The following is a 27,838-nucleotide window of genomic DNA, read 5'->3' on the forward strand; positions in this document are numbered from 1 at the left end:
AGAGACAGAACGAGCATGTCACACTGAGATCAGCCTCCAGCAGTGACCATGACCTTGCAGTGTCTTAGTCTCACATTCTGTCTTCTAATGCATGCGGATTTGGTGTCGGCATGTTTGCCCTGAGTCCCAGGGTTCACCGTATTGGAAAGCGTTTGTTACAAATCTTGGTTGCTTGTGGTGTGTTGTTAGATTTCAGGTACTAGGAAAACCTAAGAGACACATCCCCCTGCCCCAGGAACCGGCCCAGCGTCCAGGCCATCCTTCTCACTGCATTGCATCACACTCTGTGACAGGCAGCAGCCTCCCTTCCGTTGTCCCCAGACAACAGTATCACCATAATAAAGAGATAGATGCTAATATGACTTGAAATGATGAGGTGTTCCAAAATACTCCTGATAGAAATTCCTGTAAATACATGTTCCTGCTTAAAGGTCGACTTACAAGCTGGAAGGGTCCCCGGTTCATTCCTCAGCAGGCTCTACTGCTTCACGCAGTGTTCTCTGAAGGATGTTTTCAAGGGAATGGGAGCCTGGAGGCACAGTTCTCTTCTGTGTTACGCGGGTTCCCCTCACCCACTAATGAACCGAGAGTCCCAAGTGATCTCTCTCATCAAATCTCTTCCTTCAACCCTCAGACTTTACAGCAGCTTTCTGGGAGCACTTGAAATGTTCCCAGTTTCATCTTGCACTTGCGGATAAGGCCTCGAGGAACCCGTTCTAGATAAGTCCGTGATGCACACTCATTCAACTAACCGAGAGAAAAGTGAGCCTACCTAAAAACCCTAAGGATTGGACCTCATGACAGCTTTATGTATTCTCATGGCTAGAAGTCACAGGAATTTTCTATTATGACACTGAACCGAACTGTCAGGAACCAGGAGCAACCATTTGTTTCACATCTGGGCTATTCTGTTCATGGTGAATTCACTTCAAGGCAGCACGGAGGAACTAAAATTAAGTTGTTCTCTGAGTTTCTCATGAATAGTTCTTCCCAGCACAAGGGTGCTTCAACGTGAATTTCTTCTGCAGTCCTGTGCATGGTTTACTCCAAAGTGGCTTCCACTTCTAACCTGCAAAACGCTTTTGTGACCTTATGAAACAGTTTTCTAAATTCAGGCATTTTAGGCAGAAGAACTCAGTCAGTTTCTATGAACAAGGAGAGCTGAAATTCTACCAATTTCCATGGTTCAGATAGGAAAATCGTGTGTTTCCAAATTTTATAAATCAAAGGACTATTCCAGAAATCTCTGTGTTTGTCTCTGTCTTTGCATGTTCTTTGACCCAAGCCCACATGTGTCCAGGATGTGTGGGTCTCAGACTAGGAAACTTGGTATTTGGAACTTAAAATTTTTCCCTCTAATTTTCCTGTTCAGTTGATGGCAATTTGACTGGTTCAGAATTGGTCTGCTTGTCTACACAGCTTTTCTCAGCTCTGCCCTGTAATTTTCCTTTCCTGTTAGCTTAACCTAAGATTCTATTTTCAAAGCTTTGAAATATAAGCTTCATCAGACCATATCATTACTACCCACAACCAGCCAATGTGCAATCCAGAACAAGTGACTTTGACTTTACTGAGATTCAGTTTTATTTTGGGGGGTGGGGTGCTTGGCATTTGAGAATATTTGATGCTCTTTCAGAGGCCTTAGGTCAGCTCCAAGCTTCCACACCTAGCAGCTCACAACTGCCTGTAGCTCCAGGTATGGGAGATCCAATGTTGTCTTCTGGTCTCTGTGGGTACTGCATTCAAAATGCACATACCTACACTTAGATCAAATATATAAATAAATATTTTAAAGGAGAGAGGTTACCATTATCCTAAACTCTAATTCATTCATTTCATCATCTGAAGCATTATTGAGCTTCTACTTTGTGCTAAGGGCTAGACACAGGAGCCACATTCACAAAAATAACAGTTCCCTACCTTTTGCCATTGACATTCTGTTGTTAAGAAAGAATAGCTGTTCTCTAGGGCAGCACAGAACTTCAGGGAAACAGCTTTTCTAGTTTGCGCTACTGCCGCAGCCATCGTATGAGCCTTCAGTCTGGTTCTGACCTCCAGGCTTAGGTTTCAACCCATCATTTGCTGGGCAGCCATGGTTTCCAAACATAGCTTAGATTTAACACACACACACACACACACACACACACACATTCCATTTCTTTCGTTGTCATTTTTTATATAAACCCCAAATTTCTTGATGATATTGTAAAATCTAATGGTCACTTGAATTTGGGAGTAAAGAAAATCAAGGTTACCCCATGCGGCTTCCTGAAGCTCTGGGCTTTGGGACATGGGGAATGATGTCATCTTTAACCCAAAGAGGACACTTAGGAAACTTGGGCTGAGTCCACTTGGTGGTGGGGGTGGGGTGGGGCAAGCACGGCTCATTTTCATTGCAATCTCCTGTTGAGACCTAGATGCTGTAGAAAAATTTACATAGAAGCATGGCATTCGGGGGCCAGAGATGAGAACTGAGGAGTCAGGCTGGCAAGGCGTCTCAGGAGGTAAAGGTGCTTGACTCCGAAACTCATGAACTGAGTTCTGTCCTCAAGATTAAGGAGAGCCTACCCTCAACAAAGTACTCTCTGACCTCCACATATGCAGGGGTGATGCACACGCATGAACAAAGATGTGTGAGCATGCACATGTACACATACACATTTGACATAGAAAAAAATGTAAATAAGTATTTTTAAAGAATTGAGGAATTGATAATAAGATGACAAACATTGAAGATGAGTTTTGTGGATAATTTAAATAGGATATGGTACACTAAAAAAAAAAAAAAAAAAAAAAAAAAAAAAAAAAAAAAAATGTTCATTCTGGGCCTGGCTTAGATAGGAAAGAGTGTGTCATGCAAGCATCGGGACCTGAAATTGATCCCAGATTCAACATTAAAAACAGACCAAAACGAAACCAGCTGTGGTGCACACACTTGTAATTCAAGTGTTGTGTGGTGAAGACAGATGGATTTCAGGAGTTGCTGGTCAGCCAGCCCGCCCTACTTGATGGGCAGGACAGTGAAAGAGCCTGGCTCAAAAAGAAACAGTGGGCTATGCCAGGAGCAGCAGCTGAGGCTGTCCTCTGGCCTCTCCATGCATACATAACCCCCCCCCCATGCCTGTTCACATGCTCATGCGCACACACTCACATGTACACACAATGCTCAGTCTGGGTCGACAGGTTCTTTCCAATTGACCATATTTCTGAAAGAGACCATGGGGCAGCACTGGCATGTGAAAATCTTCCCAGTGCCCCATTTGCCCCCTGCACACAATCCCGAGCACTTTGGGTGTCTATGGGCTCTTCCTGTTTGTGTTTGCTACACAAGCAAAGCCACATTCCCTTCTGTGGACCTCATCCCTTGTGTGTCATCAGGTCCCATGGTGTTTGCTCTGTGAAGTTGTCTGTAGATTTCCTTGTTTCTATAGTAATGACAAACTTATTGATATGGTGCATGCACCTAATCCCATAATTGTCCCACGCTCCCACTTCAGTGAGATAGTTTAGTCAGAGCCTCCATCACAGTCTCAATTCAAATCTCATATCCTTGCTGCCTTTAAAAAGTATGTTTCTTCATGACCAAATAAAACTTAACAGGCATTTAACTATGTGAATAGATTAAAATAATGAAAAAAAACATACTAGCTTCTTTAGGAACTGCTGGTGAAAAATGGCAGTTATTGGACCCAAATTTCCTATGTATTTAAGGCCCATAAGTCTCGCTGACAGAGTGGACTGTCCTAGCTCAATAATTAATGCCCTGGGAATTCCCCAGGTAGACTGTGATTTGGATATTTTATGGGCTATTATGTCAAAGATCCATGTCAGACAAGATACTTACACAATGCTCCACAGAAGAATTATTGTCACAAGCAAACTGGGGTTGTTGTTTTCTTTTTTAATATCCCTTAAGTAAACCTAGGAAGAATATGATACACTCCTTAATTGTTTCATGTTTTAAGTGACAGATGCCTTCTTCATTTTTACTGACCACTAGAGTGTATCTTTTGAGTATGACAATTGCGAACGCTTAAGCAGCACTCTCCTTCGGAGTGCACACTGCAGTCCTTCACAACCTGCATTTGGTGTGGCTTCAACGCTGAGCCGTCCCTTACCTTTCCGTGACAGCCTTGTGTGTGTGCATAGTCTGTGGGGACAGGGTCGGTGACTCTCCTGCATGATACACTCATGCTTCCTTCTCTCTCTTCCTCTCCCTCTTCACAGGGGTCCTGCTTCCCCACGTCCCGGTGGAGTACAGCATCTTGCTCAGCAGTGGAGGTGGGATGCCTTTAACCTTCTCCGCTGGGCACCGTCAATCTGCCCATCTGAAGAACTTGACTCCGTACACACAGTATGAAATAAGGATACAAGCCTGCCAGAACGGTGACTGTCTTTTAGAAATGTGGCCTGGGATTGTTTGAAATCTTAAAAAAATTTTTTTCTTAAAAAGGACCAGGTCCTCAGTTAAAATACAAAGAATAATGTTTCGTTTCTAATCTGTGGTACTGATTGCCCAGAAAAATCAGATCCTGGCATCCAAGGAAGCATTGGGCATCTCTACAGAGTACATCATGAATATTTAAATACATTAAAATGGTGGGTTTGTTTTATAAAGCCATTTAAAAGAAAAACACATAGCTCATATAAAGAGGCCATTGATAATATAATACTAACAGGCTCTGGAATAAATTCATAGAAAATTTACTAAGCTTGATTTTGCATGTATTAAACATGTTCAGGAGGGAGAAGGGAACAGTTATTTAAGAGTTGGATTGCAAGCCAAGTTTGGTTGTGCATGCTTTTAATCACAGCACTCAGGAGGCAGAGACAGGAAGCTCTCTGAGAATAGAGCAGCGTAGAGCTATTCCAGGACAGCCAGGAGATGCACGGAGAAACCCTGTCTTGGAACAATAACAACAAATATTTGTGTTGTTTATGAATGAGCCCATATTTTTGATGGTGTTCCTTGGAGCCAATACCATGAGTCTGAGGTCTGTGGCCTGGTGAAAACATTACTGTCTTAGATAGAATGTGATCCACCACTTCCTCTCTTTAACTGAGGGCTGAAGAGACATAAACTGATATTCAGAGACGGGACCCATGGAATCCAGACAGCGCAGGACACATTATCTCTGCTGTGTGTGAGAAAGAAACATATAAGGCCAGGCATGGTAGAGCACACCTTTAATCCTAACACTTGGAAGCTGAGGCAGGTGGATCTCTGTGAGGTCAAGGCCAACCTGGTCTACATAACAAGTTATAAGATAACCACGGCTACATTAATACACCCTGTCTCAAATAAACAGATATATAAACAAAACTATATTATGTGTATATAGCCTACATATGATAAATAATACCTTCTTCAAAGTAAGATGGAATTCACACAGGTACAGCATTTCGCTTCACCTTGTAGAAACCTACCAGTCTGTGGCCCACATGTAGCTGATTGGATCCCACATTCCTTGTCTCAGTACCTTAGAGTTGGCTCAGATTTCAAGGCTGGTCTTGAGTCATATCAGAAACCCCAAGTTCATTTGCTGACTTTATCTGACAGCAAGGCCGTGACTCAGCAATGTGGAGATAGCTCTCTTAACTTAAAGGCAAAAATCAACCTGTGGTTCACACAGCCAGAGCTATGCTATGGATGCTCTGGGGACTTAGTGTTAACTTGTTCAGTATCTAAGCAGCAATAGTCAGTTTGGTACATTAAGTGCTATTAAGTGTATACAGAATTTGTGTGAATCATTTAAACACAGGTGAAATTCAAATGTCACTTTCTAAACTAGAATAACTACAGTAGAAACAGAAACTAGGTCAATCTAGCCTATGGTTCCCTGTCTGCATCTGCGTGAGTAGATGGTTACTGCATGAAGCATCTAAAGCTGATTTTGTATTTTAATGTTTACTTTCCATGAGTACCCAAAAGACCAAACTGAAATATATATGCACCGTGTCCAGACAGATGGTTTTCACGGCCCCGCTACCCTCCTGTATGGCTGTGTGACACTGTGCCTTGAGGGACAAGTTACTAAAGCTCTGGGTTGCTTTTGTAGCAGGCTGTGGAGTTAGCAGTAGGATGTATGTCAGAACCCACGAAGCACCACCGGCGGGCCTACCGTCCCCTCTTCTGAAGGCTTTGGGGTCATCCTGCATAGAGGTTAAGTGGACGCCACCTAAGAGACCCAACGGAGTCATCACCAGCTATGTCATTCACAGGTGAGAGGTTCGTGATTGGGGAATGCGTGTCATCCCGGGGCTGCACGATCACAGACTCCACTTTGCACAGGGCACAGAAGGGCAGCCATGTTCTATGGAGCACATACCCGTGAAGACTGTGCTAGAAGCTGCCCAAGGACCAGCGCCCACTGTTACTGTGTGACTTTTCGTAGAGATCCATTTGATAGCTGAGACCCTAGAGGCCTTGATTCTTTTTTTTTTTTTTTTTTTTTTTTAGTCTTTGTGACTCCTAGCCCTAAGTGCTACTGCCTTTGTTTCTCATTTTCTCTATTTTTTGTTTGTTTGTTTGTTTGCTTGCTTGCTTGCTTCTTTGTGTTTGTGCAACTCTAGGGATCAAAACCATGGCCTCACACATGCCTAGCATCTTTTCCACCACTGAGACACATCCCCAGCGCAGCCATTTAACTTTAATGCCTCTTTTCTTGTTTGGATAATGATATATTTATAGCTTTTTCTTCTCATATGCAGGATTTATTACATGGATCTCCCTAATGTAGGAGAAATAAAAGCAGAAAAAGAGGAGATGGGAAAGGCAGGAAGGAAATGACTGAGGAAAGATAATGTGGCTTTAAGGGAAGGAAGGATGAGAGTAAAGGGGAAGAGATGGAAAGGGGGCGGGGCGAGAAGTGAGAGGGAGGGGCTAAGGGAAAGCTGGACACCAAAAGGAGTCAGAGGAAGAGACCCTATGTGTTTGGCATCTGCGGCCAAAAACAGATGTGGCAAGCAGGTGGTCTTGCATGGGGAAAGTCCACTCCCAGAGCCATGGTTACAAAGTCACACAAGGTGCAGCGTGCCCCAAGTTCCCCGCCCCTTCGACATCTCCCCACGCCTGCCTCCCACTTCTCACCCTTTGTTTTTATATCTTCTGTTAGTCTCTCTGGCACTTCCCACTCGCTGCTCCTCGTTTGGTTCATGTACCCTGGACCCTCAGTGATAGTTACTTTAGACATTGAAACTCTTTAATTCTGACCCTTCAATGATCAACTAAAGATTTGTAGGAGGGATAAAAAATGTGAAAGGAGAAACTATGGTAACATTTCTTGTTGTATAAAGTGACATTACCTAAATGAGCAAGCCCAACTTCTCAGCAAATATTAATTTGAGGAATAATATTTTTAATTCAAATACACGTGCTTATATACAAATGACTGATGCAAGTTTGCGTTTTGCACTAAGCACTTTAGTGTGGAATCTCAAGTATCCATCCTCCAGAAATAGTTTTCTTTCAATTACTTAATGCTAATTGCATGGGAAAGGTACATCCAATTCCTGTTCTGCATGAAGGGAACTAGGTAACTGTTAGAGAGCAGGATGTGGCTTCACTCTGTCCGTCTTGTAAACAAAGCTCATGATTATAGTGACTATTCCATGGCAGCTCAGTGAAGGGAAACAGGAAATGGAATGCAGAGAGGCCGCTTCAATGAAAAATACTGTAAATTGAATTTGACAGCGTTTGATGGCATTTGATTATTCTAGTCACAGCCAAACAATGATATAAAGAGTAATATGAAACAGAATGTGTTACTGCCTAGCCGACTCCAACGCAATAAACCTTCCCCCAGTGTGACACAATCACTTCACCATCATAATTGTGGCCTGTTTGATACCTCTGAGTACAGTGGAAGGGCACTGACTGACATAGATACATTTTGTTTTTTATTTAAAGTGAAATGAAAATGGCGCACTGGGGCTCCAGATACAATCGTTAAATTCACCCACCTAGGCATGAATCACTTGGCAGTTATTCCAGCTGAAGTTTAAATGTGCTTAGACAACAACAATATCAAATTTTTCTTAGATAGCTGCAGAAAAAAAAAAAATCAGAAATTTGTAAGGACAGAAATAGCGAGTAGACACACGGTTCTTTTTCATCCAGTGACTACACAGAGCTCCTTACAAGGCTATAGCTCCAGCCTGCTGTGCTTCTGAGGAGGTCACGCCATATAATCCCTACTCCATCACCCACCTGCTCTCTTCTGTCACCAGAGGAAAGGCGTTCAGCAGAAACCAAAGACAAGGCTTGACCCATGCAGATATTTTCATCAATTTATGGGAAGCAAACATGCCCATTTCATTTGCAAACACTTGTGGCAATTCTGACTGATATCCCAAATTACTTTCCTCCTCTGTAACTCTCTTCCCTTGCTTTAATATTGCTTCTACATATCACACCTTTTTTAAAAAGTGCCTGCCCTAATGAGGAAGTAAGATGTTTGTGATCCCCCCCCCCAAAAAAAATAGGCCACGTGCCACTTTGTTTTCTCATCACTGGCATAAAATAATACCCAGCAGAAGCAACGCTGGGAGGAGGAGTCATTTCAGCTCATGTTTCCATGGCATTGTTCAAGGTGGACAGAGTGGCCTCTAGTCACAGCAGTGGGGACATGAGGTGGCTTGTGAGTGTCTCAGCAGATCAGGATGGAGAGAGCTCAGGCAAGAAGCAGAAACCACTCCTCACTTTCATCCCTGCCTAAGCCAGACCTCTGCCAGTGTGCCCCATATACCAAAGGTTCCACAGCCTCTCAAACCAGCGCCACCAACTGGGGACACCAAGTGTTCAAATGTGAGAGGCACATTCCACAATGTAGATCATTACAACCAACTAGAGACAGACTCTTGGTGTGGATGGTGCAGCTTGAATGTCCAGTTACCGAGGCCGCTCTGTTGACTACTTGGAAGTTTTCTGTAAGGGTTTTCATAAGCAACGAGGAAGTTTAGGTTAGTGTATTGTAGTTTATTTCTTGTCAAGGTACAGGCAGGGCCAGCTGGGGTGACAGGTTGGGCTATATAAAAATTCTTCAGTCTGGCCACTTCATCAGCTCAGTGGCCTAATACATGGTAAAATTCTCACCACATCCATCAAAGATGCTTTCTTAGGAACTGACAGAACACTTAGTCAAATTACCTCCTCCCACTAGGAGCTTCCATGTAAATAGGGCTTATAGTCTCATGAACTTTCCCTTTTAAATGGATAATAATATTTGAATTATCTATACGTATTAGAAGTAAAAAATGCACACAAAGACATTTTAACACCATGAAAAAGGAAAAAAAAAAAAAGATGAAGCTTCCTCTGGGTATTGAAAAATACTTTAGATGGGTGTTTCCAAGCAGGAAACTGAAATGATTCTTTAGAACGGATAAATAGGCTGACTGAGTTAACTAAGGAAAGGTGACCACTACGTCAAAGGCAGATAAATGTTGATGAAATCTAATTTGTGTTGTGTGAAAAGGTAGATACAGACATAGGCAATGGGGGGAGGTGTGGCAGCAGGAGGCCAAAGCAAGAAGCAGAGAGAGCAACATCTTTAACTGCAAAAGGAAGCAAAGAACTGGAAGTCGGGGAGACTGTAAACTCTCAAAGCGCACCCCAGTGTCACGCACTTCCTTCTGCAAGGCTATGCCTGCCCAAGGCTCCATAACCTTCCCAAGTAACACTGCCAGCTGGAGACGCCAAGTGTTCACATATCTGAACCTATAGGGGACATGGTTTTGTTTTTGTTTTTGTTTTTTGTTTTTTGTTTTTTTTCATTCAAACAACCCCAAGAGAGTAACTATTTTTAGAATATTCACAGAGTATTTCCTGATGTCAACGTTATTAAGATGAGTTCTTCCAAAATAAAAACCTTGGTCACTATTAAAATTTTAAAAGAAACCTGCTTGGTGGGGAAGAGTATTTAAGCATAGCAGGAGGAAAGGTTGCAGAACTCACGGTATCTTCTTTGTAACCTAGCTAAGACCTTCATCATCACTGTGAGGACATGTAAACAACAATCATTTAATACACTAACTTTGATGTATTGTTGGTTTCTTTTTATATAAAAGAAATCATATGTCTCATACTTTTCTACTGGAGGTTTATAATCTTTATGCAATAAAGATTTTTGTGGTCATGTTAAAAATAACACATTGGTTATGTCTTCCAACTCTTTTGTAGCTATTCTTATTTCTAAAAACTGAATTAATTTTGTGAGCAGGAGTAAGATAAGAATTCCAGCTCTTCTTTAGAAAAGAGTTTCTCCACAGTATTTCATAAATTACCAATTTAATATGCCACCTATTCAAAATTTATTATCTAGTCCATTTTAGAAACACAAACATATATATATATATATATAAACACACATATCTGTATGTATGTATGTATACACATGCACACATGCATACATACTGTGGTAGATGAAATGTAACTAACCTGGCAGTGGAGGCAGTTTGTGTGCCAATAGAATAAGAAAATTTCCCAACACTAATGCCAAAGTTGAAGTAGTTGCCATGTTTAGTTAGAGCCTAAATTCCTTGTGGAATATGCTTAGATCATCTGGGTGTTTGACTTTGGATGGAAAATTTTAATATGCCAGGCTGACCAACTTCGGTGTTTGTGGGTTTTGTATTGTTGTTTCATTGTAGTGTGTGTGTGTGTGTGTGTGTGTGTGTGTGTGTGTGTGTGTGTGTTTAATATTGAACCAAGTGGAATATAAAGAAACACTATGATCCTGGAAAGAACATGGGGTCTGTGACCGAAGGATGTCTTTGCCACTTCCTTGTATTGATGGGGCGGTTCCTTGGTGAGTCACCGTAAAGTTATACAGAGTTGGGTTCATGAACATGAAAGAGATTTAGCCTCTCTGAATTCTATAAGACACAGTTAGATGATGTGTGTAATGCACTGTTAAATACACAGCAACAAATTAGGAAGGCAGAACTGGAAGTTGTGGATATTTATTAAAGAACAAATTATGATTCTTGGTGGCAGAAGAAGTAGATTCTGTAATAGTGTACCTATTATGTCTGTTTTCCATTTAAAAAGTTGAATGTTTCATTAGATTTATAGGCAGAGGAAGATGTCTAGATTATTAGACACCAAAATAATGACAATAGCACTTATCTCCAGTGACATGGGACAGTCTTTTAAATCCTCCTTGTTCATCTATTATCATCTCATTTTTACAGTCAGATTGTTATACAGTAGAGGCACAGGCAAAACAGTAATGTTGCTGAACCCAGATGCAGTCTCCCATCGCTCCCTTTACGACTTCCTGTTCCCTATTCCTGTAGGAATCATCACTTTCTGTGGCAATCAAGGTGCAATCAGAAAAGAAAAGAGAAAAGGAGCCCAGTTACTTTAACTGAGGAATTTTATGTAAATAGCCATGCAGAATAAATATGTTAATTAGGTAACAGAAAGGATAAGAAGAAAACTCCAAGATAAGAGGAAAGTGGCAGCTGCACAAAAGAAGATGGCATCCTAAGGGCTGAGAGAAGAAAGGGAGCAGACAGAATTGTCGAAACAGAGAAATACAGAGGTAAAACTCTGAACAACTGGGTACCAGAATTACCACAAGTGCGTTTCTGCCATTGGCTTTCTGGAGAGGAAACAGTAAATTTAGCTATTTTCTCACGTTAGACTAACTTTACCATGGACACATTTCCTCTTCCCAAGTGGCAAGATGCTCACAGTAATATCTACTAATGGAAACAGAGAAGAAGGGAGTCTGCTCCATTTTCCTTCTGATGTCCTGGTCATCCTCTGGCGCCACTGTTGACAAAGCCCAACATCAAGTTCCTCGATAAAGTAGAAATGGAGATCTCAGTGTCCAGGCTATGAAATAAATATGGTCAAAATATTTAAAGAAAGATGTTTTATACACAAAATGAGAACAAATGGCTGTGAAAAATTCATATTAATCTTTGTTCTCCTCATAGTGTTGGGCAGCATTAAATCACCTATGCTTGAGAAAGAATTGCCCAAATAAGGTATAAGTAATGAACGGCCTGTGTGGCTGTCCAGAGAGAGCTGAGCATGTCATCTGTAAATATGTGTTATTCTAGAGGAGCAGGGGCCACCTCCCCATCAACTGTTGACACCCAACAATTAGGAAAAAGAATGTTTTCCTCAACCTCTTTTCTGGGTGTGTTCATATACAAAGAGAGCTTAATTTATTTAATACCACACATGGGGTGCAACATACTCTTCTATAATATTAATTTATTAAGTAATCGACAGTAAGAAATACGTCAGCAGGCTGCATCCTTTCACTGTTTTGGCGAAAAAACTTGGAAGTTACCATCCTATCGCATCTCTGAAACTGCAAATCCTTAAAATTCCCCTTCGGGCACCTTTTTTTTTTTTTTTTTTTTTTTAATGTCAGTTTTATGAAAACCATTGCTACATCTCAATTTGGGAATTCATGAGATGTTTAATAAAAATTAATTGAATTGTCATAGCAAGTCTGAAGTAAGACAAAATAGAAAAATGTAGTTTCCCCATAGACTTTCTATAGGTTTCCTTACACTGTCACATCCCTAGCAGATAAGGTTTTAGAATGCTGACCAGAGTCCTTGGCTGTGAGCCCTCAGTTCTCATTAGAGCTGATGCCTCTCCATCACACGCCCAATACCTGAGACATGCAGCAAGGACAAGAGCCAAATTTGGCATACCTCCACGGAGTGCCGAATCTGGCCCATGAGTGGCAGCAGATCATAATGAAACTGCAGGTCAGGTGGACGTAGGATGCCTGTGCAGCTCATCAGTGCTCACCCTGAAGCACAGTGATGGGTCAGACGGAGAGAAATCAGAGTCCCAGCACCAGACAGTGATGCATCAGACGGAGAGACATCAGAGTCCCGGCACCAGAGGTTCTCCCTGTCCTGCTTCTGCTTCCTGAAAGGTGCTGTCGTTTGCTTTGTCTTAATCAGCCTCTGAGTTGTGATGGGGCCGGTTAATCTGATATGGCAGCTTGTGTGTTCCCCAGCGTCCGAAGAGGGTGTTAATTAAAGACTTCTAACAGCCTGGAAAATACTGATTTATTCAACCCTCTCTTCTCCACTGGATGCAGAGCTGGAAGAGGAGGCCTACTTTTCATTGCTTCCTTCCTCAGCCTAGCTCTCCACCTCAGTAAAATGCAAGACTGAAAAAAACGTGAGGCTGACAGGTAGAAAAAAAAATCATGAAATTCTATACCTTTTAGCTACTCATTCAAAAAGTAAATGCTTGAGCCTTTCATGGACTTGGACCCTGGGAATATGGAGGCGCAAAAGACACAGTCCCCCTCCTGTCTGGTGTGTGTCGTGGTGTTATACTTGGATGAGTAAATATCTGTCCCCAACTCAATCTCAGCTATTTAAGGAAGTCTTAACTGACAGTCCTATTCCTCTTGCCTCGGTGTTTAATGCTTTATATATTCAATACCAAAAGAAAATGCACAGATCTGCGTTTGATAGCAACAAAATCTCAACCTTAAGGTGATTGAGTAATCTTCTTCTCTGGCAGTTAAAAGCGTATTTTGAGGATATTCTGGACTGTGATCGACTTTAGGAGACAGCAAAAGGGACGTCGCCCTTTGTCCTGTGCCCTCTAAAATTCTCTAACTCAGGTTCCTGGTCCTGTACTTACTGTGTAGCTTTCATTTGCATACAGCTCTGGTACATGGGCCCAACTCTGTAGTTTGGGTACAGTAGGCTCATCTCTGTATCCTGTGGCTCTTGAAGTTATGAGAATAGTAACGAGAATGAGAATGTTTCCTGTTTTGGGAGGCGGGCATGGTTCAATTAAGAGAAAATGTAAATGGAGAGAAAATAAGTGGCACTTAAGAAATAACGTAGAAATGTTATCCAACCACCCCGCAAGATACAGCATTCCAGGTAAAACTCAGGAAGAACCGTGGGTTCTCTGGCCAATGTCTGTCCCACAGAGGGCCAGCCCAGGTGTTTGCACGTAATGAGCCCTAGACTCCCACAGCAAAGGGTCAGCATCACTGTGCTTTGCAGTCGCCAAAGTCACATCAGGTGTCAGTCTATTAGCCAAAAGGGAGTCATATGGAACCTAATGCAATTCACCCATCACAGGCTTGGGATTCCCAGAACACCTGCCATTTGGTATCCGATTCTGTGGTTCTGTGTCCAAGGGTAGAACCTAAGTCAGACTGCTTGTGCACACAGCCGTGATTTACTCCTCATTTGGAGGGACAGAAAGTATAAACAGTTCTCTGTGCACTTGAGAAGGCACAAATGAATTCTAACATGGTGTTGATTACTCTTTACTGGGCTGTGTCCGCACCCGGGCCCCCCATGCACATGTGGTCTTCCCAGCTCAGTTAACCAGATCCAGACGTCCCTCACAGGCATGCGCAGAGCCTTGTCTCCCAGGTAACTCCAGGTGTTGTCCCCTTGACAGTATCGACACAGACATAGAAAACACAGAGAAACATTTGCTGAAGCAGAACACGTGCTTCGGTATGTTATAATTCTTAAGTAGTATACTCGGTCCCTCGCATTGCATGCATTTTTTTCAAGAAAAGATAATACAACAAAACATGACTCCTGGCTACTTTCTCATTAGTCTGACAAAATGCCTGAAAAAAAGCAAGGAAAGAAGAGTCTGTTTGGGTTCACAGTGGAGAGTGTAGTCCCTCACGCAGGGCAAGACATGGCAGCAGGAGAGTCATTTTCCATCCACAGGCAGGAAGTAGAAAGGGATGGATGCTAGCGAAAGCTCAGCTTGTTTTTGCCTTTTTATTCAGTCCAAGAGCCCAGCCGGTGAGATAATGCCACCACAGGGTGGGTCTACCCAGCTCAGTTAACCCAATCTAGACATCTCCTCACAGACATGCCCAAGATTTGTCTCCTGGTGGTTGTAGACCTTATCACATATACAGTATTAACCATTGCAATAATGTGTTTATATGTGTGTGTGTGTGTGTGTGTGTGTCTTTTGTATTTATATGTTTCTTGTGGCCTGTGTGGACATTTCAACAACTGCATTGAGAAAATGGCCTTGAGTGGACCTCTAGCATATTCCTGATAAAGAACAATTACCAGGAAGAAGAGGAAGAAGATGTCTAAGCACTAGCCTCTTCCTCCTCCTCCATCTGTACAGCTGTCTGAAGCATCTGGGTGTCACACAGCTCACTCGGTTCTCTTGCAGGCGCCCTGCTGACACTGGGGAAGAGTCTGTCCTCTTTGTCTGGTCGGAAGGAGCTCTTGAGTTCACCGATGATGCGGACACCCTGCGGCCTTTTACACTCTATGAGTACAGAGTGAGAGCCGGGAACTCCAAGGGTGCGGTGGACAGCCTGTGGTCAGCGGCACAGACCCTGGAGGCCCCACCTCAAGACCTCCCAGCTCCATGGGCTCACGTCACCAGTGCGCATTCAGTTCTGCTAAACTGGACAGAGCCAGAGGCTCCTAATGGCATCATCTCCCAGTACCATGTGATCTACCAAGAAAGACCAGAAGAGGGAACACTTAGCAGCTCCACCGTGCATGCTTTCACAGTGACGGTAAGAGTGTACAATAAGTAACAGGCCTCAAATTACCTGGTTAACAGGTTAAAATTCATTTCCTTATCTGCTTGTCATTTCTCACTTAGGGCATGAATATATGAATTTTTCATATTTAAAAAACAGCAATATGGTTCTGGGGATAAGATAATAAATTGAATATGAGGAGTATTTGGGGACCAGTTGGCCAACCAGAACTGATTTGTATTACTGCAAGCAAATAAATGAATCTCTATGCCTGATTTCCACTTTATAGACCCGCTAAGTGGGAATAATTCAGAATGTCCCTCAATATTGCATAGAAGTGATGTCAAGATAAGAACATGTAATTTTCCAGTTTGCCCAAGAAGTAATCTTACACATATATGTAAGGCACATACATGTAAGGCATGTAAGGAAGGCAATATATATACCAAAAAAGACACATGTATTCTAACAGGGTATTGATTATTCTTTGCTGAGCTATTCCCCCTGATGCATAAAATAATTTCTTTAGTTCACCTAGTATTCCTTGAGAGTTTCTTTATGCCCCATATATACTCATATTTTATGAGAGATGCAGAAACATGATGGTATTTGCCTCAAAAATTGTATATAATATTATAGACATGAGAATTGTATGTAAAAGCATTTTAAGAAAACCTGTAGCGCCCACTGAACTAGATTTAGATCCCAAACCCCACGTGGCACTTGCCAATCATGAGTCACAGTGCGACAACGGGTATCATATAGAAAAACACTGCCTAGGAAACAGCCCGGGAGTCACCTGGAAGCTCTCAGGCTGGAGGCCCTGCATGGAGAAGATGAAACGTTAGAGTTTTAAGAGGGAAACATTCATGGTATTTTAAAAATAGGTCAAGACATCATTAGCTATGAACGACCCTTACGAATAAGGAGGTGAACAGGGAGCATGGGGTATTACTTTAAAAACTAAAGCCGTTTGCCTGTGCTTTAAACCTATGGAAGCCCAAGTTATACGAAGGTTAAGGAGTCCATGCCTGTCAGGATGGATGAATAGCCCCAGGTTAGTGTGTTGTGATGTGGTCTTTGTAAGTGAATGGTGAAGTATGTAACATTTTAACGTTGCCCTTGTGTCTGTTTTTCTCGTGTGACTCAGCATGAAAGAAAAGGCAGTTGTGCGAAAGTCCTCGTCTTATTTCAGGATTGATATTTTCTTCTGTTGTTTGACATTCTTCTTCTATCAGCATTTTTCCCATTGCATTTCTAGATCTTTCTTTATAAACATTAGTAGCCACTGTCTTGTGTGGAAATGATGTTTTTGCTGATAATTCAATGTGCAGGGGAACGTGTTATTTTGTAAACTGTATCCTTAGACCTTGTACTCTAATCTTTCACCCATAAGGTAATTTTGGTTAAAATACTGAAACACTATGATAAATATATTTTCATCAAAAGCACCACTGATCATGACCAATCCCTTGTTCTTCTCAAGTATGTCCCTCAAGAGCATCCGGCTAGCCATATGTTCTCCCCAGATCTAATGGGAGTCCTGTGAGAGAATACCTTGCTTGTCTGGTTTTATATAAAACAATTTGAGGATCTAATGAACACAAGAGCGCTGCCCTTTATTTGCTTTGTTGGGTCCTATTTATACCATTCTAACATGTTCCTGAAAGAGAAGACAACCTGTAGCCTCAGGCTGGAAGCCACACCAAGCTCCTTAGCATGGAGCTTCCTATCGTGGCCCTCAACATCTCCACTCTGACAGACACATCATTCAGAATTTTTCCTATTTTCCTAAAACCTATTATTCTGTATGGTGCTGGGGAGACTAGCCAGAATGACCAAGGCATTAATAACATCCCTGCACCTTATTTTCAAATCTGTGCATTCAGCCCAAGTGACCTTCCAACATTCTGGCTCATTGACTCTGAGAGTAGGGCTCCCAAAGATTTGGTTGGGTTCATCCAGAAAGCTCTGTCTGAATTGTCTAAGCAATCAAGGCCATCTTCCATAAAGCTAGGACTCAGGTTACCAGGGCAAATCCCCAGGGCATAGTCACTGTGACAGGGATTGATACTTTGAATGAGATCATGAGAAAAACAGACAGTAGTCTATGAATCTCATCTCCTCCTACGTTCCCAATGTAGAGCCCATGTTTACCCATTTTAACAAATCTAAAAGAAGAAAATTTATTATATACCAAATGTTCTCTCCTACCCCCTACAGAAAGTAGCATTCCTTTATTGTCATTGTCCTAGTTTGTTTTCTATTGCTGTGATAAACACTGTGACCAAAGACCACTGTGGAAGAAAGGGCTTAGTTGGTTTACACATCCCAATCAGAGTCCCTAACGAAGAGAAGTCAGCGCGGAAACTCAAGGGAGGAACTTGGAGTCAAGGGTTGAAGTAGACAGCTTGCTCTCCATGGCTCCCTCAGTCTAATTTCTTTTACAACCCAATACCAGTGTGGTATTCAGGGGTGGCACCTCCCAATATGACTGGAAGAAAATGGCCAACTGATAAACCTACAGGGCATTCTGATAGAGGTCAGTTGAAGGACCCTGCCTTGTGTCAAGATAAAAACAAACAAACAAACAAACAAAAACAAAAACAAAACAAAACAAAACAAAAACCCTAACCATCATACTACTGAAGTATTTAAGCCTTTTTTTTTTTCCCCCGAACAACATGACTTCCCTATATTGCTGCAAAAATCTGTAGGGTTGATCACATTTAATCACATTGGATAGTCATTGAGAACTGTGCTCTTCCTCAGTACTCAATGCTGGGGCCTACCATGAGATTAAGCCAAGCAGGCATTGGGTGGGAAAGTAGGTGACCAAATGTGAGACATAAGTTACTGTTGGGCACTGTGGTTTCTAAGCTCCTCACTACTGGGTGTCTCGTCTCTGGACATAGAGGACACCCAGTAGTGATACCTTTTAGACCTTGCTTCAATATTCCTCCTGGATTTACTTATTCTGGCTAAAATTTTTCCCAGCAAAGAAGTGATGTTTACTATAAATGAGGCACTGAGGGCAAACACATAGTTTCAGATAAACAAATCAACCCAGACTTGTGAAAGACATTCCAAATATTACTTGTTTGGTCCCTTGATTGTTAGAAGCCCACATATACTCAAGAGACCACCAAACTAACACCACCCATGGTACAAACCCATCCCTAGCTTGCGCAGGTGCCCCCAGTGTTGTTTAGAGACAGGTGGAGGTTGCTGGGAGAGCCACATGAAGCAAGTGCAATGGAGCCATGAACCCTGCTGGAGGTGGCAGTGGATGGAGAACAGGCAGCAGGGACCCACCATGGGGGGAAGAGTAGACATCTTGGCAAGAGCAGTGGCAGCAGCAGAGGCAGCAGGAGAGGAGAAATGGGTAGTGTGTGGCTTTTAATGCATCACTAGTTTCTCTCCCAACATCATGAAAAGTCATCTCTCTCTGAGTCTAAGTAGGTCTTCCTGAAATGAAAAGACCAAACTTCTTAGGGCGTCTTCAGATCTTTGTAGCCTTCGTTACTGAAAACAGGCTGCGGTTACAAGTCCTTAAACTTAACTTCCCCCATTAGCTCTGTGATGGATGGTGTAATGTCAGGAGAGAGGCTGAATTTAGCCTCTCTTGGCACGCAAGAGTTCCATGGTGCTACTTGCAGGAACACTCCTGGCGAGGCTGGCAAAGCTGCTACCACCGCTCAGATCTGTTTGCTTTTGCTCACTGGCACCTGCCATCACAGTGGCACCTGCCATCACATGGCAGAAAAACTTGGGATTTAAAGGCAAAGGTGTTTTACCTGGTAGTCAGTGCTCCAAGCACTAGGCCCCTGCTTGCCCTACAATTTTAAAACATCAAGCCCAAAGCATACCCAATACCCTGAAAAATAGATAGTTTCCTGCTCCGTGTGTAGAACTAGGCATAAGGAGCTGATGGGCCGAGCAAATGATCTGGGTCACTAAGAGTTGGCTTCTCATCTCGGCATAGAATCCAGAATTACAGCACTAGTTTCTACATTCTGATTGCCAAACTCCCTTTCCCAATGTCAAGGAGGAGGCATTTAAATTTTCCTCATGTGCTTGGCCCAGATCTCTTTACCATTAAATAGATTTGTAGCCAAAACACATTATGAGATACTTCATAATTGCCCTATTATGGAAGGTTTGTGAGTAAATTGATGAACTCATTCTAATCCCATTTTCGTTTTGGCTTATTATAATGTAAAATATTATTGCTTTTTTTACATATGATCTTAAATTAGTTGTAGCTGTGACGGTGTGGTGTTTCTCAGCCTTTCTTCTGCAGACCCATCTATAAGGTGGCAGGAATGAGCCGTAAGATGTTACGTTCTAGAAGGATCATTTTCTAGTGTGATAAACAATGGTGGGAAAAGCACTTGGCAGTTCCACCAAGACTCCCTTGCTTGTCTGTCCTTAGAGAGATTTTTTTCACATTTTGTAACATAACCATGTCATTCTTTCTATAGAGGAAGGATGGGCTAGCACCACAGAACAGTGAGTGCTTATTATAAGGGTGTGTTTGACTTGATGTCACCTTTTTATTCACTACCTTTGTATGACCTCCCTTCAACTACTCTGAAGAAAAAAAAAAAGTGATTTTGCTTCTTGTACTTTGTTCTGTTTAGCTCCGCTAAGACTCCCTTTTCAATAATGCCCAAGGTGGGTCCCAGAGTTTGTGCTTCGGTTGCTCTTCGCTGACAAGCACCAAGCATAAATCTAAGTGCACCGGCTTGTATTTAGATGTCTACAGTGAAGAGGAGACATCATGGTCACATCCCTCTTCCTTCTTTTGTTTTCTGTTCTTTCAAATTCTCTCCTCAGAATCATGGGAAAGGGGCAAAAAGGAGAAGAAAATGGAGGGAGGCTGGGAGAAAGGGGATGAGGGAAGGAAAGGAAGAAGAGAGGAAGGAGCAGGGAAGGGGAAAATGAATTCTGTAAAAATGAGCAAGCCTTGCTATCAATAATTTTCTGATACATCCCCCATTGCTACTGCAGTGCAGGTGCCTCATGGCCTAGAGAGTTCCCGCGACCCATACTCCCCTGACGGAGGCAGGCCTGGTGATATGGCGGGTTGGCTGTTGTCATTGTTGCTGCATTCTTTTCTGTTGCTGCCCTAGCAGTCAAACCCACAGCTTCTCTTCTGCCCCCACCTCCACCCCCAGCCAAATTCCCGGCCTGGCATGCTGCTATTACTTCCTTAGCGTCTGTGAGCCTACAAGAACACTTGTCCTACCAAGTGATGAAAGTATATATCATCCGTGGTGATCTTCCCTATGAATGTCTGTTACCAACTCTGAGGTGAGACCAAGTCACACCTCAGCTTCAGCGCTCACTGGATAAGATGCATTCGTCAGCATCTGTGCCGGCTCATCCCCATCAGATGCTGGAATTGCAGGAAGAACCTCAAAGATCCTTCTCATCTTTGCGACTAGATCCAAAATGCCCCAAGAGTTGCTTTCACAGCGGGAAGCCGCATGCCAAGAGTAAGCTGCCCACCACTCCTTTCTTGTCATTCTCAGTTCCTCCAAGTGGCTCTCTGAGGTATTTATTCCTCATATGCCTTCACAGAGTTGGGGGCCGCAAATCACCAATGATCTCACTTATCAGCTGAATTCCCCCTTTTGATTGGCTTTTCATGAGCCCAGACATGCTTTCCACTAAAAATATATCTATGTATTTTGTGTATACGTATGTGCATGCTATAGTGTGTACATGGAAGTCAGGGGACAGCTTGCCAGAGTTGATTCTCTCCTCCGTCGTGTGGGCTAAAGATCTAGCTCAGGTTGCTCAGCTCGGAGGCAGACACCCTTGCCTGCTAACTTGTTTCACCAGCCCAAGCTTAGACATTCTTTTACATAGCTTACCTTACATAGATCTTCAGGGGAAGATGAGGCACGAAGACCAAAGGCTGATTCTTCAGGATTTGTAGTTCCAGTAGATTTCACTGCCACTTCTTTCACTTGCTTTGTAGCCCAGGCTAGCCTAGGACATGTGCTCCTTCAGCCTCAGTCTTTACAGTGCTAGCATTTATAGGCAATTATTACCATGGCCAGATCTTTATTTTTGTTTTATTTGCTTTTATTTTGGGGTGGGTTTTTTTGAGGTTTTTGTTTTGTTTTGACACAGGGTTTCTCTGTGTAGCCTTGACTATTCTGGACTCACTTTGTAGACTAGGCAGGCCTCAAGCTCACAGAGATCTGCCTGCCTTTGCCTCCCTGGATGCTGGGATTACAGGTGTGTGCCACCATGCCCGGCTCACAAGCAGCTCTTCTCATTTGATTTTCTAAGCTACAGTTATGATTCCCCGCAGCAGATATATTCCCCACCCATTACATAACTCAACTGCCACCCCATGGACTGCCCAAGCTAGGCTATCCTGAGGCTTCCCTATTCCTTGCTGCCATATCTGACCCTCCCCTAAACCCTCTTGAGTCAACCTCCAAACTGTGTGCTGATTTCTTTTTGAAGACTAAACTGCAGTGCATCTCACAGGGTTATTGCATTAACTAACCCATTACAGCATTTGACATGCAAAATACTGTGAATGACAATGTAGCCAACGGAAACTTTAGAAGTCCTGTGTTTTGCAAGGATGAAATAAATTGGCAAATGCAGATAAAGTCGTGGCTTATCTAGAACAGCTAAGCTAATTGGCCATAAGTATAAACCTTGTCTGATATGTGGTCCCACCTTGCCAACGAATTCTTGTCTTACAAATTCCAGATAATTCCCTAAGTACCAGATTTGCTTCAGTCTCTTCTGTAGATTGCTAAGGAAGAATCTGTTCTCTGCATCTCCCTGAAGTGTGTTTGTCTTCCCTGGCAGAGTCGCATCTTAAGCCTGACCCAAGAGGTCTACACCTCAGGTGACTCTGTTCACCTGCCATGTTGTGACACTTTAAGGGCCCTGTCCTTCCTTTATGTTCTGTCCCATATTAACAGGATTTAGCCCCCACCATACACACACACACACACACACACACACACACACACACACACACACACACACACGACACTCCTCAAATCACACAAACTGGCATCACCATTGCAATATAGGAGGTTCTTGGTGCATGGAGGACAGTTGGTGGGGACACTCAGACTCCAAGTATGATGCTTCTTTATGGCTTTTAACTCAATTACAAAGAAACTTCACTCCAACACCCCAGAAGCCCAAATAAGCCTTGTCTACAACACTCGAGAAAGTAAAATGAACACACTGATGGGCCCATGCTATAAATTCAGAATATATGCCAGTTAGCAGAGACAGCAAGCTGTAAATGACAGTGAAGGGCAGAAGTTAATTGAACTACTCTGCTCTTGTCACCAGTGGAAAGTGGCCACTACCTGAGACAAGATGGCTGCCCCTGAAAAACCCCATTACAGCTCCACAGTCACCTCCTTGGCTCTGCAAGGGCTGATGGGTGACGGGTATCATACACAGATGACCAATTCTTTATGGTTCACAGCCGATCAAAGCGAAAGTCAGCAGCTGTTCAGGACAAGTGACCACTGTAACGGCTGTAATATAACCCACTAAATAGAGAGGGAATTGCAGTGGAGCAAGAGGTTAGCCGTGATTATCGGCAGGTGAGTGCTTTATTGAAGTTGAAAGACCATTAACATTGATAGAGTAATTATTTCAACTTGAAAGTAATTACCTTGATGGGTGATAACTTCTCTAGTGTTCCCGGATTTGATTGGGCCAAACAATTGTGAGCTCCTGAAGCCTAGAAAAATATTACAACAATCCTGTGATTTCTAAATTACTGGAACCATTGCTGGGATATTCTAATCATGCCGAACAGCGAAAAGGTTTCGCCTTACACAAGCTGCTGACCTCTCACAGAGAGGAGAGACATTTCTTTTTAATCCAAACGCAATGACCCACACCCACCACCTGTGAATGGTATGTGATGTCTTTGCAAATGCATCTTTTTTAGCTCCTCATCATTGTATCAAAGGTGAAACATCTTGGGGACTTTTTTTTCCATTGTTAACTTGGCCATTACAAAGCAGAAGTTGGGAGAAGAGCAGAGGAAATAATTTCTGCCTGTGTCTTACAGGGTTTAAGTTTGTGTAGATTAATTATTCTGATAATGATACTGCACTGATTGAAAGTTCTAGAAGCCAGGCAAAGTGGATCAGAGATCCAGATATTGTTATGGAATTTTCCTCTTTCAGTAGCTTTCTGGCTTGGCAATATTGAAGCCTGCTATGAATTTGCTCTGACTGAAGTGTTTTGTTTTTATGTACACCAGACGTCAACAAACAAAATGAAAGTTGAAAATCTGGACAATGGCTTCTTTGAAATGTCATGAATATATGAAAATTACATGCTATTTGCCATTGAAGACTGAAACACATCAGATCTAATTTGATGATCATGACTAAGAAATATTGTGGGGATCATCAATTAATTAGCTGTTTGTGGCATTTCTTCTGAGATTCTGTGCATAGACACTATAATGGATACAAAGGGAAAGTGATTATCTCTCTGGACTGCCTGGCATAGCTGGAGAGGAATAAAAGGCAAATAACATTATAATAAACAACACTTGCCCATTCCTAGGCACTGAATGTGATCACAAATGCCTGAAAAAACTAAGGAGGGCCTTACGTCATCACAGCCTGAGTCCAGCATCCCACCAACACACATGCCCATCCTACACGCCCACCCTACACGCCCATCCTACACGCCCATCCTACACGCCCATCCTACACTCCCATCCTACACGCCCATCCTACACGCCCATCCTACACACCCATCCTACACGCCCATCCTACACACCCATCCTACACGCCCATCCTACACACCCATCCTACACGCCCATCCTACACGCCCATCCTACACTCCCATCCTACACGCCCATCCTACACACCCATCCTACACGCCCACCCTACACGCCCATCCTACACACCATCCTACACGCCCATCCTACACTCCCATCCTACACGCCCATCCTACACGCCCATCCTACACGCCCATCCTACACGCCCATCCTACACGCCCATCCTACACACCCATCCTACACGCCCATCCTACACACCCATCCTACACGCCCATCCTACACGCCCATCCTACACTCCCATCCTACACGCCCATCCTACACACCCATCCTACACGCCCATCCTACACGCCCATCCTACACTCCCATCCTACACGCCCATCCTACACTCCCATCCTACACGCCATCCTACACGCCCATCCACGCCCATCCTACACGCCCATCCTACACACCATCCTACACACCCATCCTACACACGCCCATCCTACACGCCCATCCTACACCACCCATCCTACACACCCATCCTACATCCACCTACACCCATCCTACACGCCCATCCTACAACACACGCCCATCCTACACCTCCGACACACGCTCCTACATCCTACACACGCCCATCCTACACACTCATCCTACACGCCCATCCTACACAGCTCATCCTACACGCCCTCCTACACACTCATCCTACACGCCCATCCTACACACTCATCCTACACCGCCCATCCTACACCCCAGCCTACACACCCATCCTACACGCCCATCCTACATACCCATCCTACACGCCCATCATACACAATCATCCTACACACGCCCATCCTACACGCCCTCCTACACGCCCATCCTACAACGCCCATTCCTACATACCCATCCTACACGCCCATCCTACACACTCATCCTACACGCCCCATCCTACACTCTCATCCTACACTCTCATCCTACACGCCCATCCTACACCCCCATCCTACACGCCCATCCTACACGCCCATCCTACACGCCCATCCTACACACCCATCCTACACGCCCATCCTACACGCCCATCCTACACACTCATCCTACACGCCCATCCTACACTCTCATCCTACACTCTCATCCTACACGCACCATCCTACACACTCATCTACACTACCCATCCTTACACTCTCATCCTACACTCTCATCCTACACGCCCATCCTACACCCCCATCCTACACGCCCATCCTACACGCCCATCCTACACGCCCATCCTACACACTCATCCTACACGCCCATCCTACACACTCATCCTACACGCCCATCCTACACTCTCATCCTACACTCTCATCCTACACGCCCATCCTACACACTCATCCTACATACCCATCCTACACTCTCATCCTACACTCTCATCCTACACGCCCATCCTACACGCCCATCCTACACGCCCATCCTACACGCCCATCCTACACACCCATCCTACACGCCCATCCTACACACTCATCCTACACGCCCATCCTACACTCTCATCCTACACCCCCATCCTACACGCCCATCCTACACACCCATCCTACACGCCCATCCTACACGCCCATCCTACACGCCCATCCTACACGCCCATCCTACACGCCCATCCTACATGCCCACAAGCACACGAGCATCATGACTCCAAGTTTCACTCTCATCAAAGATGGATGGGCGTTACCTTTCAAGTCCTCAGTGATCCCTGAGGCCTATCTGTCACCTTGGCAGGATTTGGCCAGATGAGCTGACTATCTTTTGGCCATACTTCCCAGGATTTTCTTCTAATTAGTATCTCAGGCTCTCCCATTCATGGAACAGGTTTCCACTTGTTGTCTAGAACCACGAAGCAGCTGATCAGTGCTCTCCATCTCCCTAACTTGTGTGAGTTCTTTTCCCTAAACAGAGTCACTGGGGGTCCTTTGAAAACAGAATCATAGCACAGTGACCCCCACTGAGTCCAGAGAGTTCTGAGAACTGGCTTGAATCTGGAAAAAGACAGACGGATCGGAAGGAAAGCATCCCATTTGGGGAAGTGGTAGGGTTTATAGATTAAGCCAGTAAACCAACCAGAGTAAAGCGATCTAATGACATAATATCACATCTATACCAATGTGCACAGCCAGGCTACAGACTATGTTGAAATCCCACAGGTGCTCTGAATTTAAAATAAGTATAATAACTCATTTTAAAACATTTTATATGATACTTAGGTTATTCAATATTCACATTAACAAATCAGAGAATTTTAATCCATTCTGAGGGGAACGTTGCCTAACCCTAACTTGCTAGTAAAACGACAGCATATTTTTAACAGATGTAAATGTTACCTTTTGACAAGACACAAGTAATGAATTTTATCATATAACTTCCTATTGGGTGATTATGACCCAGAGTTTTATTTTTGCTCAAGCAATTACTAAAGTCATGGCTGGATACCTATACCCATTACTGGATGGTTCTGTGAGGGTTTTTTTTTTTTTTTATGATATTATTGATCTCTTGCTGAGCTGAGATTCAGGTTTTATGCCAGATAGCTTGATTAATGGGTTGGTTTCTATAAGTGGACTGAATGGGGATAGGAAGCAGGGGCAGGCAGCTCTGCCAACCCCAAACCCGTCAAGACGCGCAGCTCATTATGAAACAGTTATCAAGGATACATGAAAAATTAATTGGGCTCAGTTTGATTCTGAAAAGAATCGGCTTTCTCCTCAGCGCCCCCCCCACCCCTTCCAGATGTTCTGTGCCAGCCCCTGGAGGAACAGCAAAGGGAGATGTATTAATACATTGTATTGATTAGATCAAGACCCCTGACAGTTATTTGTAGAGATACCATCTGGCCGCTGCTCGAATTCCTTCACCAAAAACAGGACGTGACATGTTATTAATCTCAACTCTCTAAGTATAGGCAGTCGCCTTTTCTGTTAACGCGCATTTTACCATTCCGTGGGAGATGGAGGCAGACCTGAAGGGTGCAGAAATTAAGGTTATTACACAAATTGAGCCATATGGTCCAAATATTTCAGCAAGAAAATTGCCAGGCAATAAAAATTGCTCCTGCCTTCCTAATGGTGTAAATTACAGTTTAACCATGGCTCTAATGGTGTCCTTCTGCCATGCTTAACTACTGTTACATGAAGGACATTGTCTTAAAAATATAAAAAACAAGTAAATGCCAGCAGCGTGCTTTACAATCTGTTAGTGTGTCATTAAGAACACTGTCAGAAATACATAAACATAACAGCAGCCAAGCCAGCGTACAAAGAACTCAATCAGAAAGATAGAGTATTTGAAAACTCTTCCTGTAGTGTCAAGAACACAGAACCTTCTGGAAGTTTTTCAGGTAAAGAGTCCTAGCTAGTGCTTTCTTCTAATTCTCTTGCCTTGCCCATCGGCAGTATTTTTAAAAGCAAGCTCTGAAGCTCTTTGTAAGCTTTGGACCCCACAGCCTCTACAGGGGTGGGTGGAGCTGAGGAATAACCAGTTCCCAGGCAGGGATGTCCCTTGACCTCCCTGAGTTCATCTGTTGTTGGCCAGAAGGGACAGGATTACACTCCCCTCCTTGTCAGTAACT

At 43.4% G+C, this 27,838-nt stretch overlaps 1 protein-coding gene across 1 annotated transcript in view; it reads left to right on the forward strand.

Moving 5' to 3' along the window:
* The window catches only part of Ush2a (usherin), a 696,795-nt gene that overhangs the window by 597,901 nt on the left and 71,056 nt on the right, over window positions 1-27,838 (forward strand). Inside the window, exons 58-60 of the mRNA XM_051148119.1 lie at window positions 4,228-4,386; window positions 6,060-6,222; window positions 15,167-15,521. Of these exons, the coding sequence (XP_051004076.1) occupies window positions 4,228-4,386; window positions 6,060-6,222; window positions 15,167-15,521 (677 nt within the window). The remainder of the gene's footprint in view (window positions 1-4,227; window positions 4,387-6,059; window positions 6,223-15,166; window positions 15,522-27,838) is intronic.

Source organism: Acomys russatus, chromosome 6 (genome assembly GCF_903995435.1).
Source record: "Acomys russatus chromosome 6, mAcoRus1.1, whole genome shotgun sequence".
Lineage (NCBI taxonomy): Eukaryota > Metazoa > Chordata > Mammalia > Rodentia > Muridae > Acomys > Acomys russatus.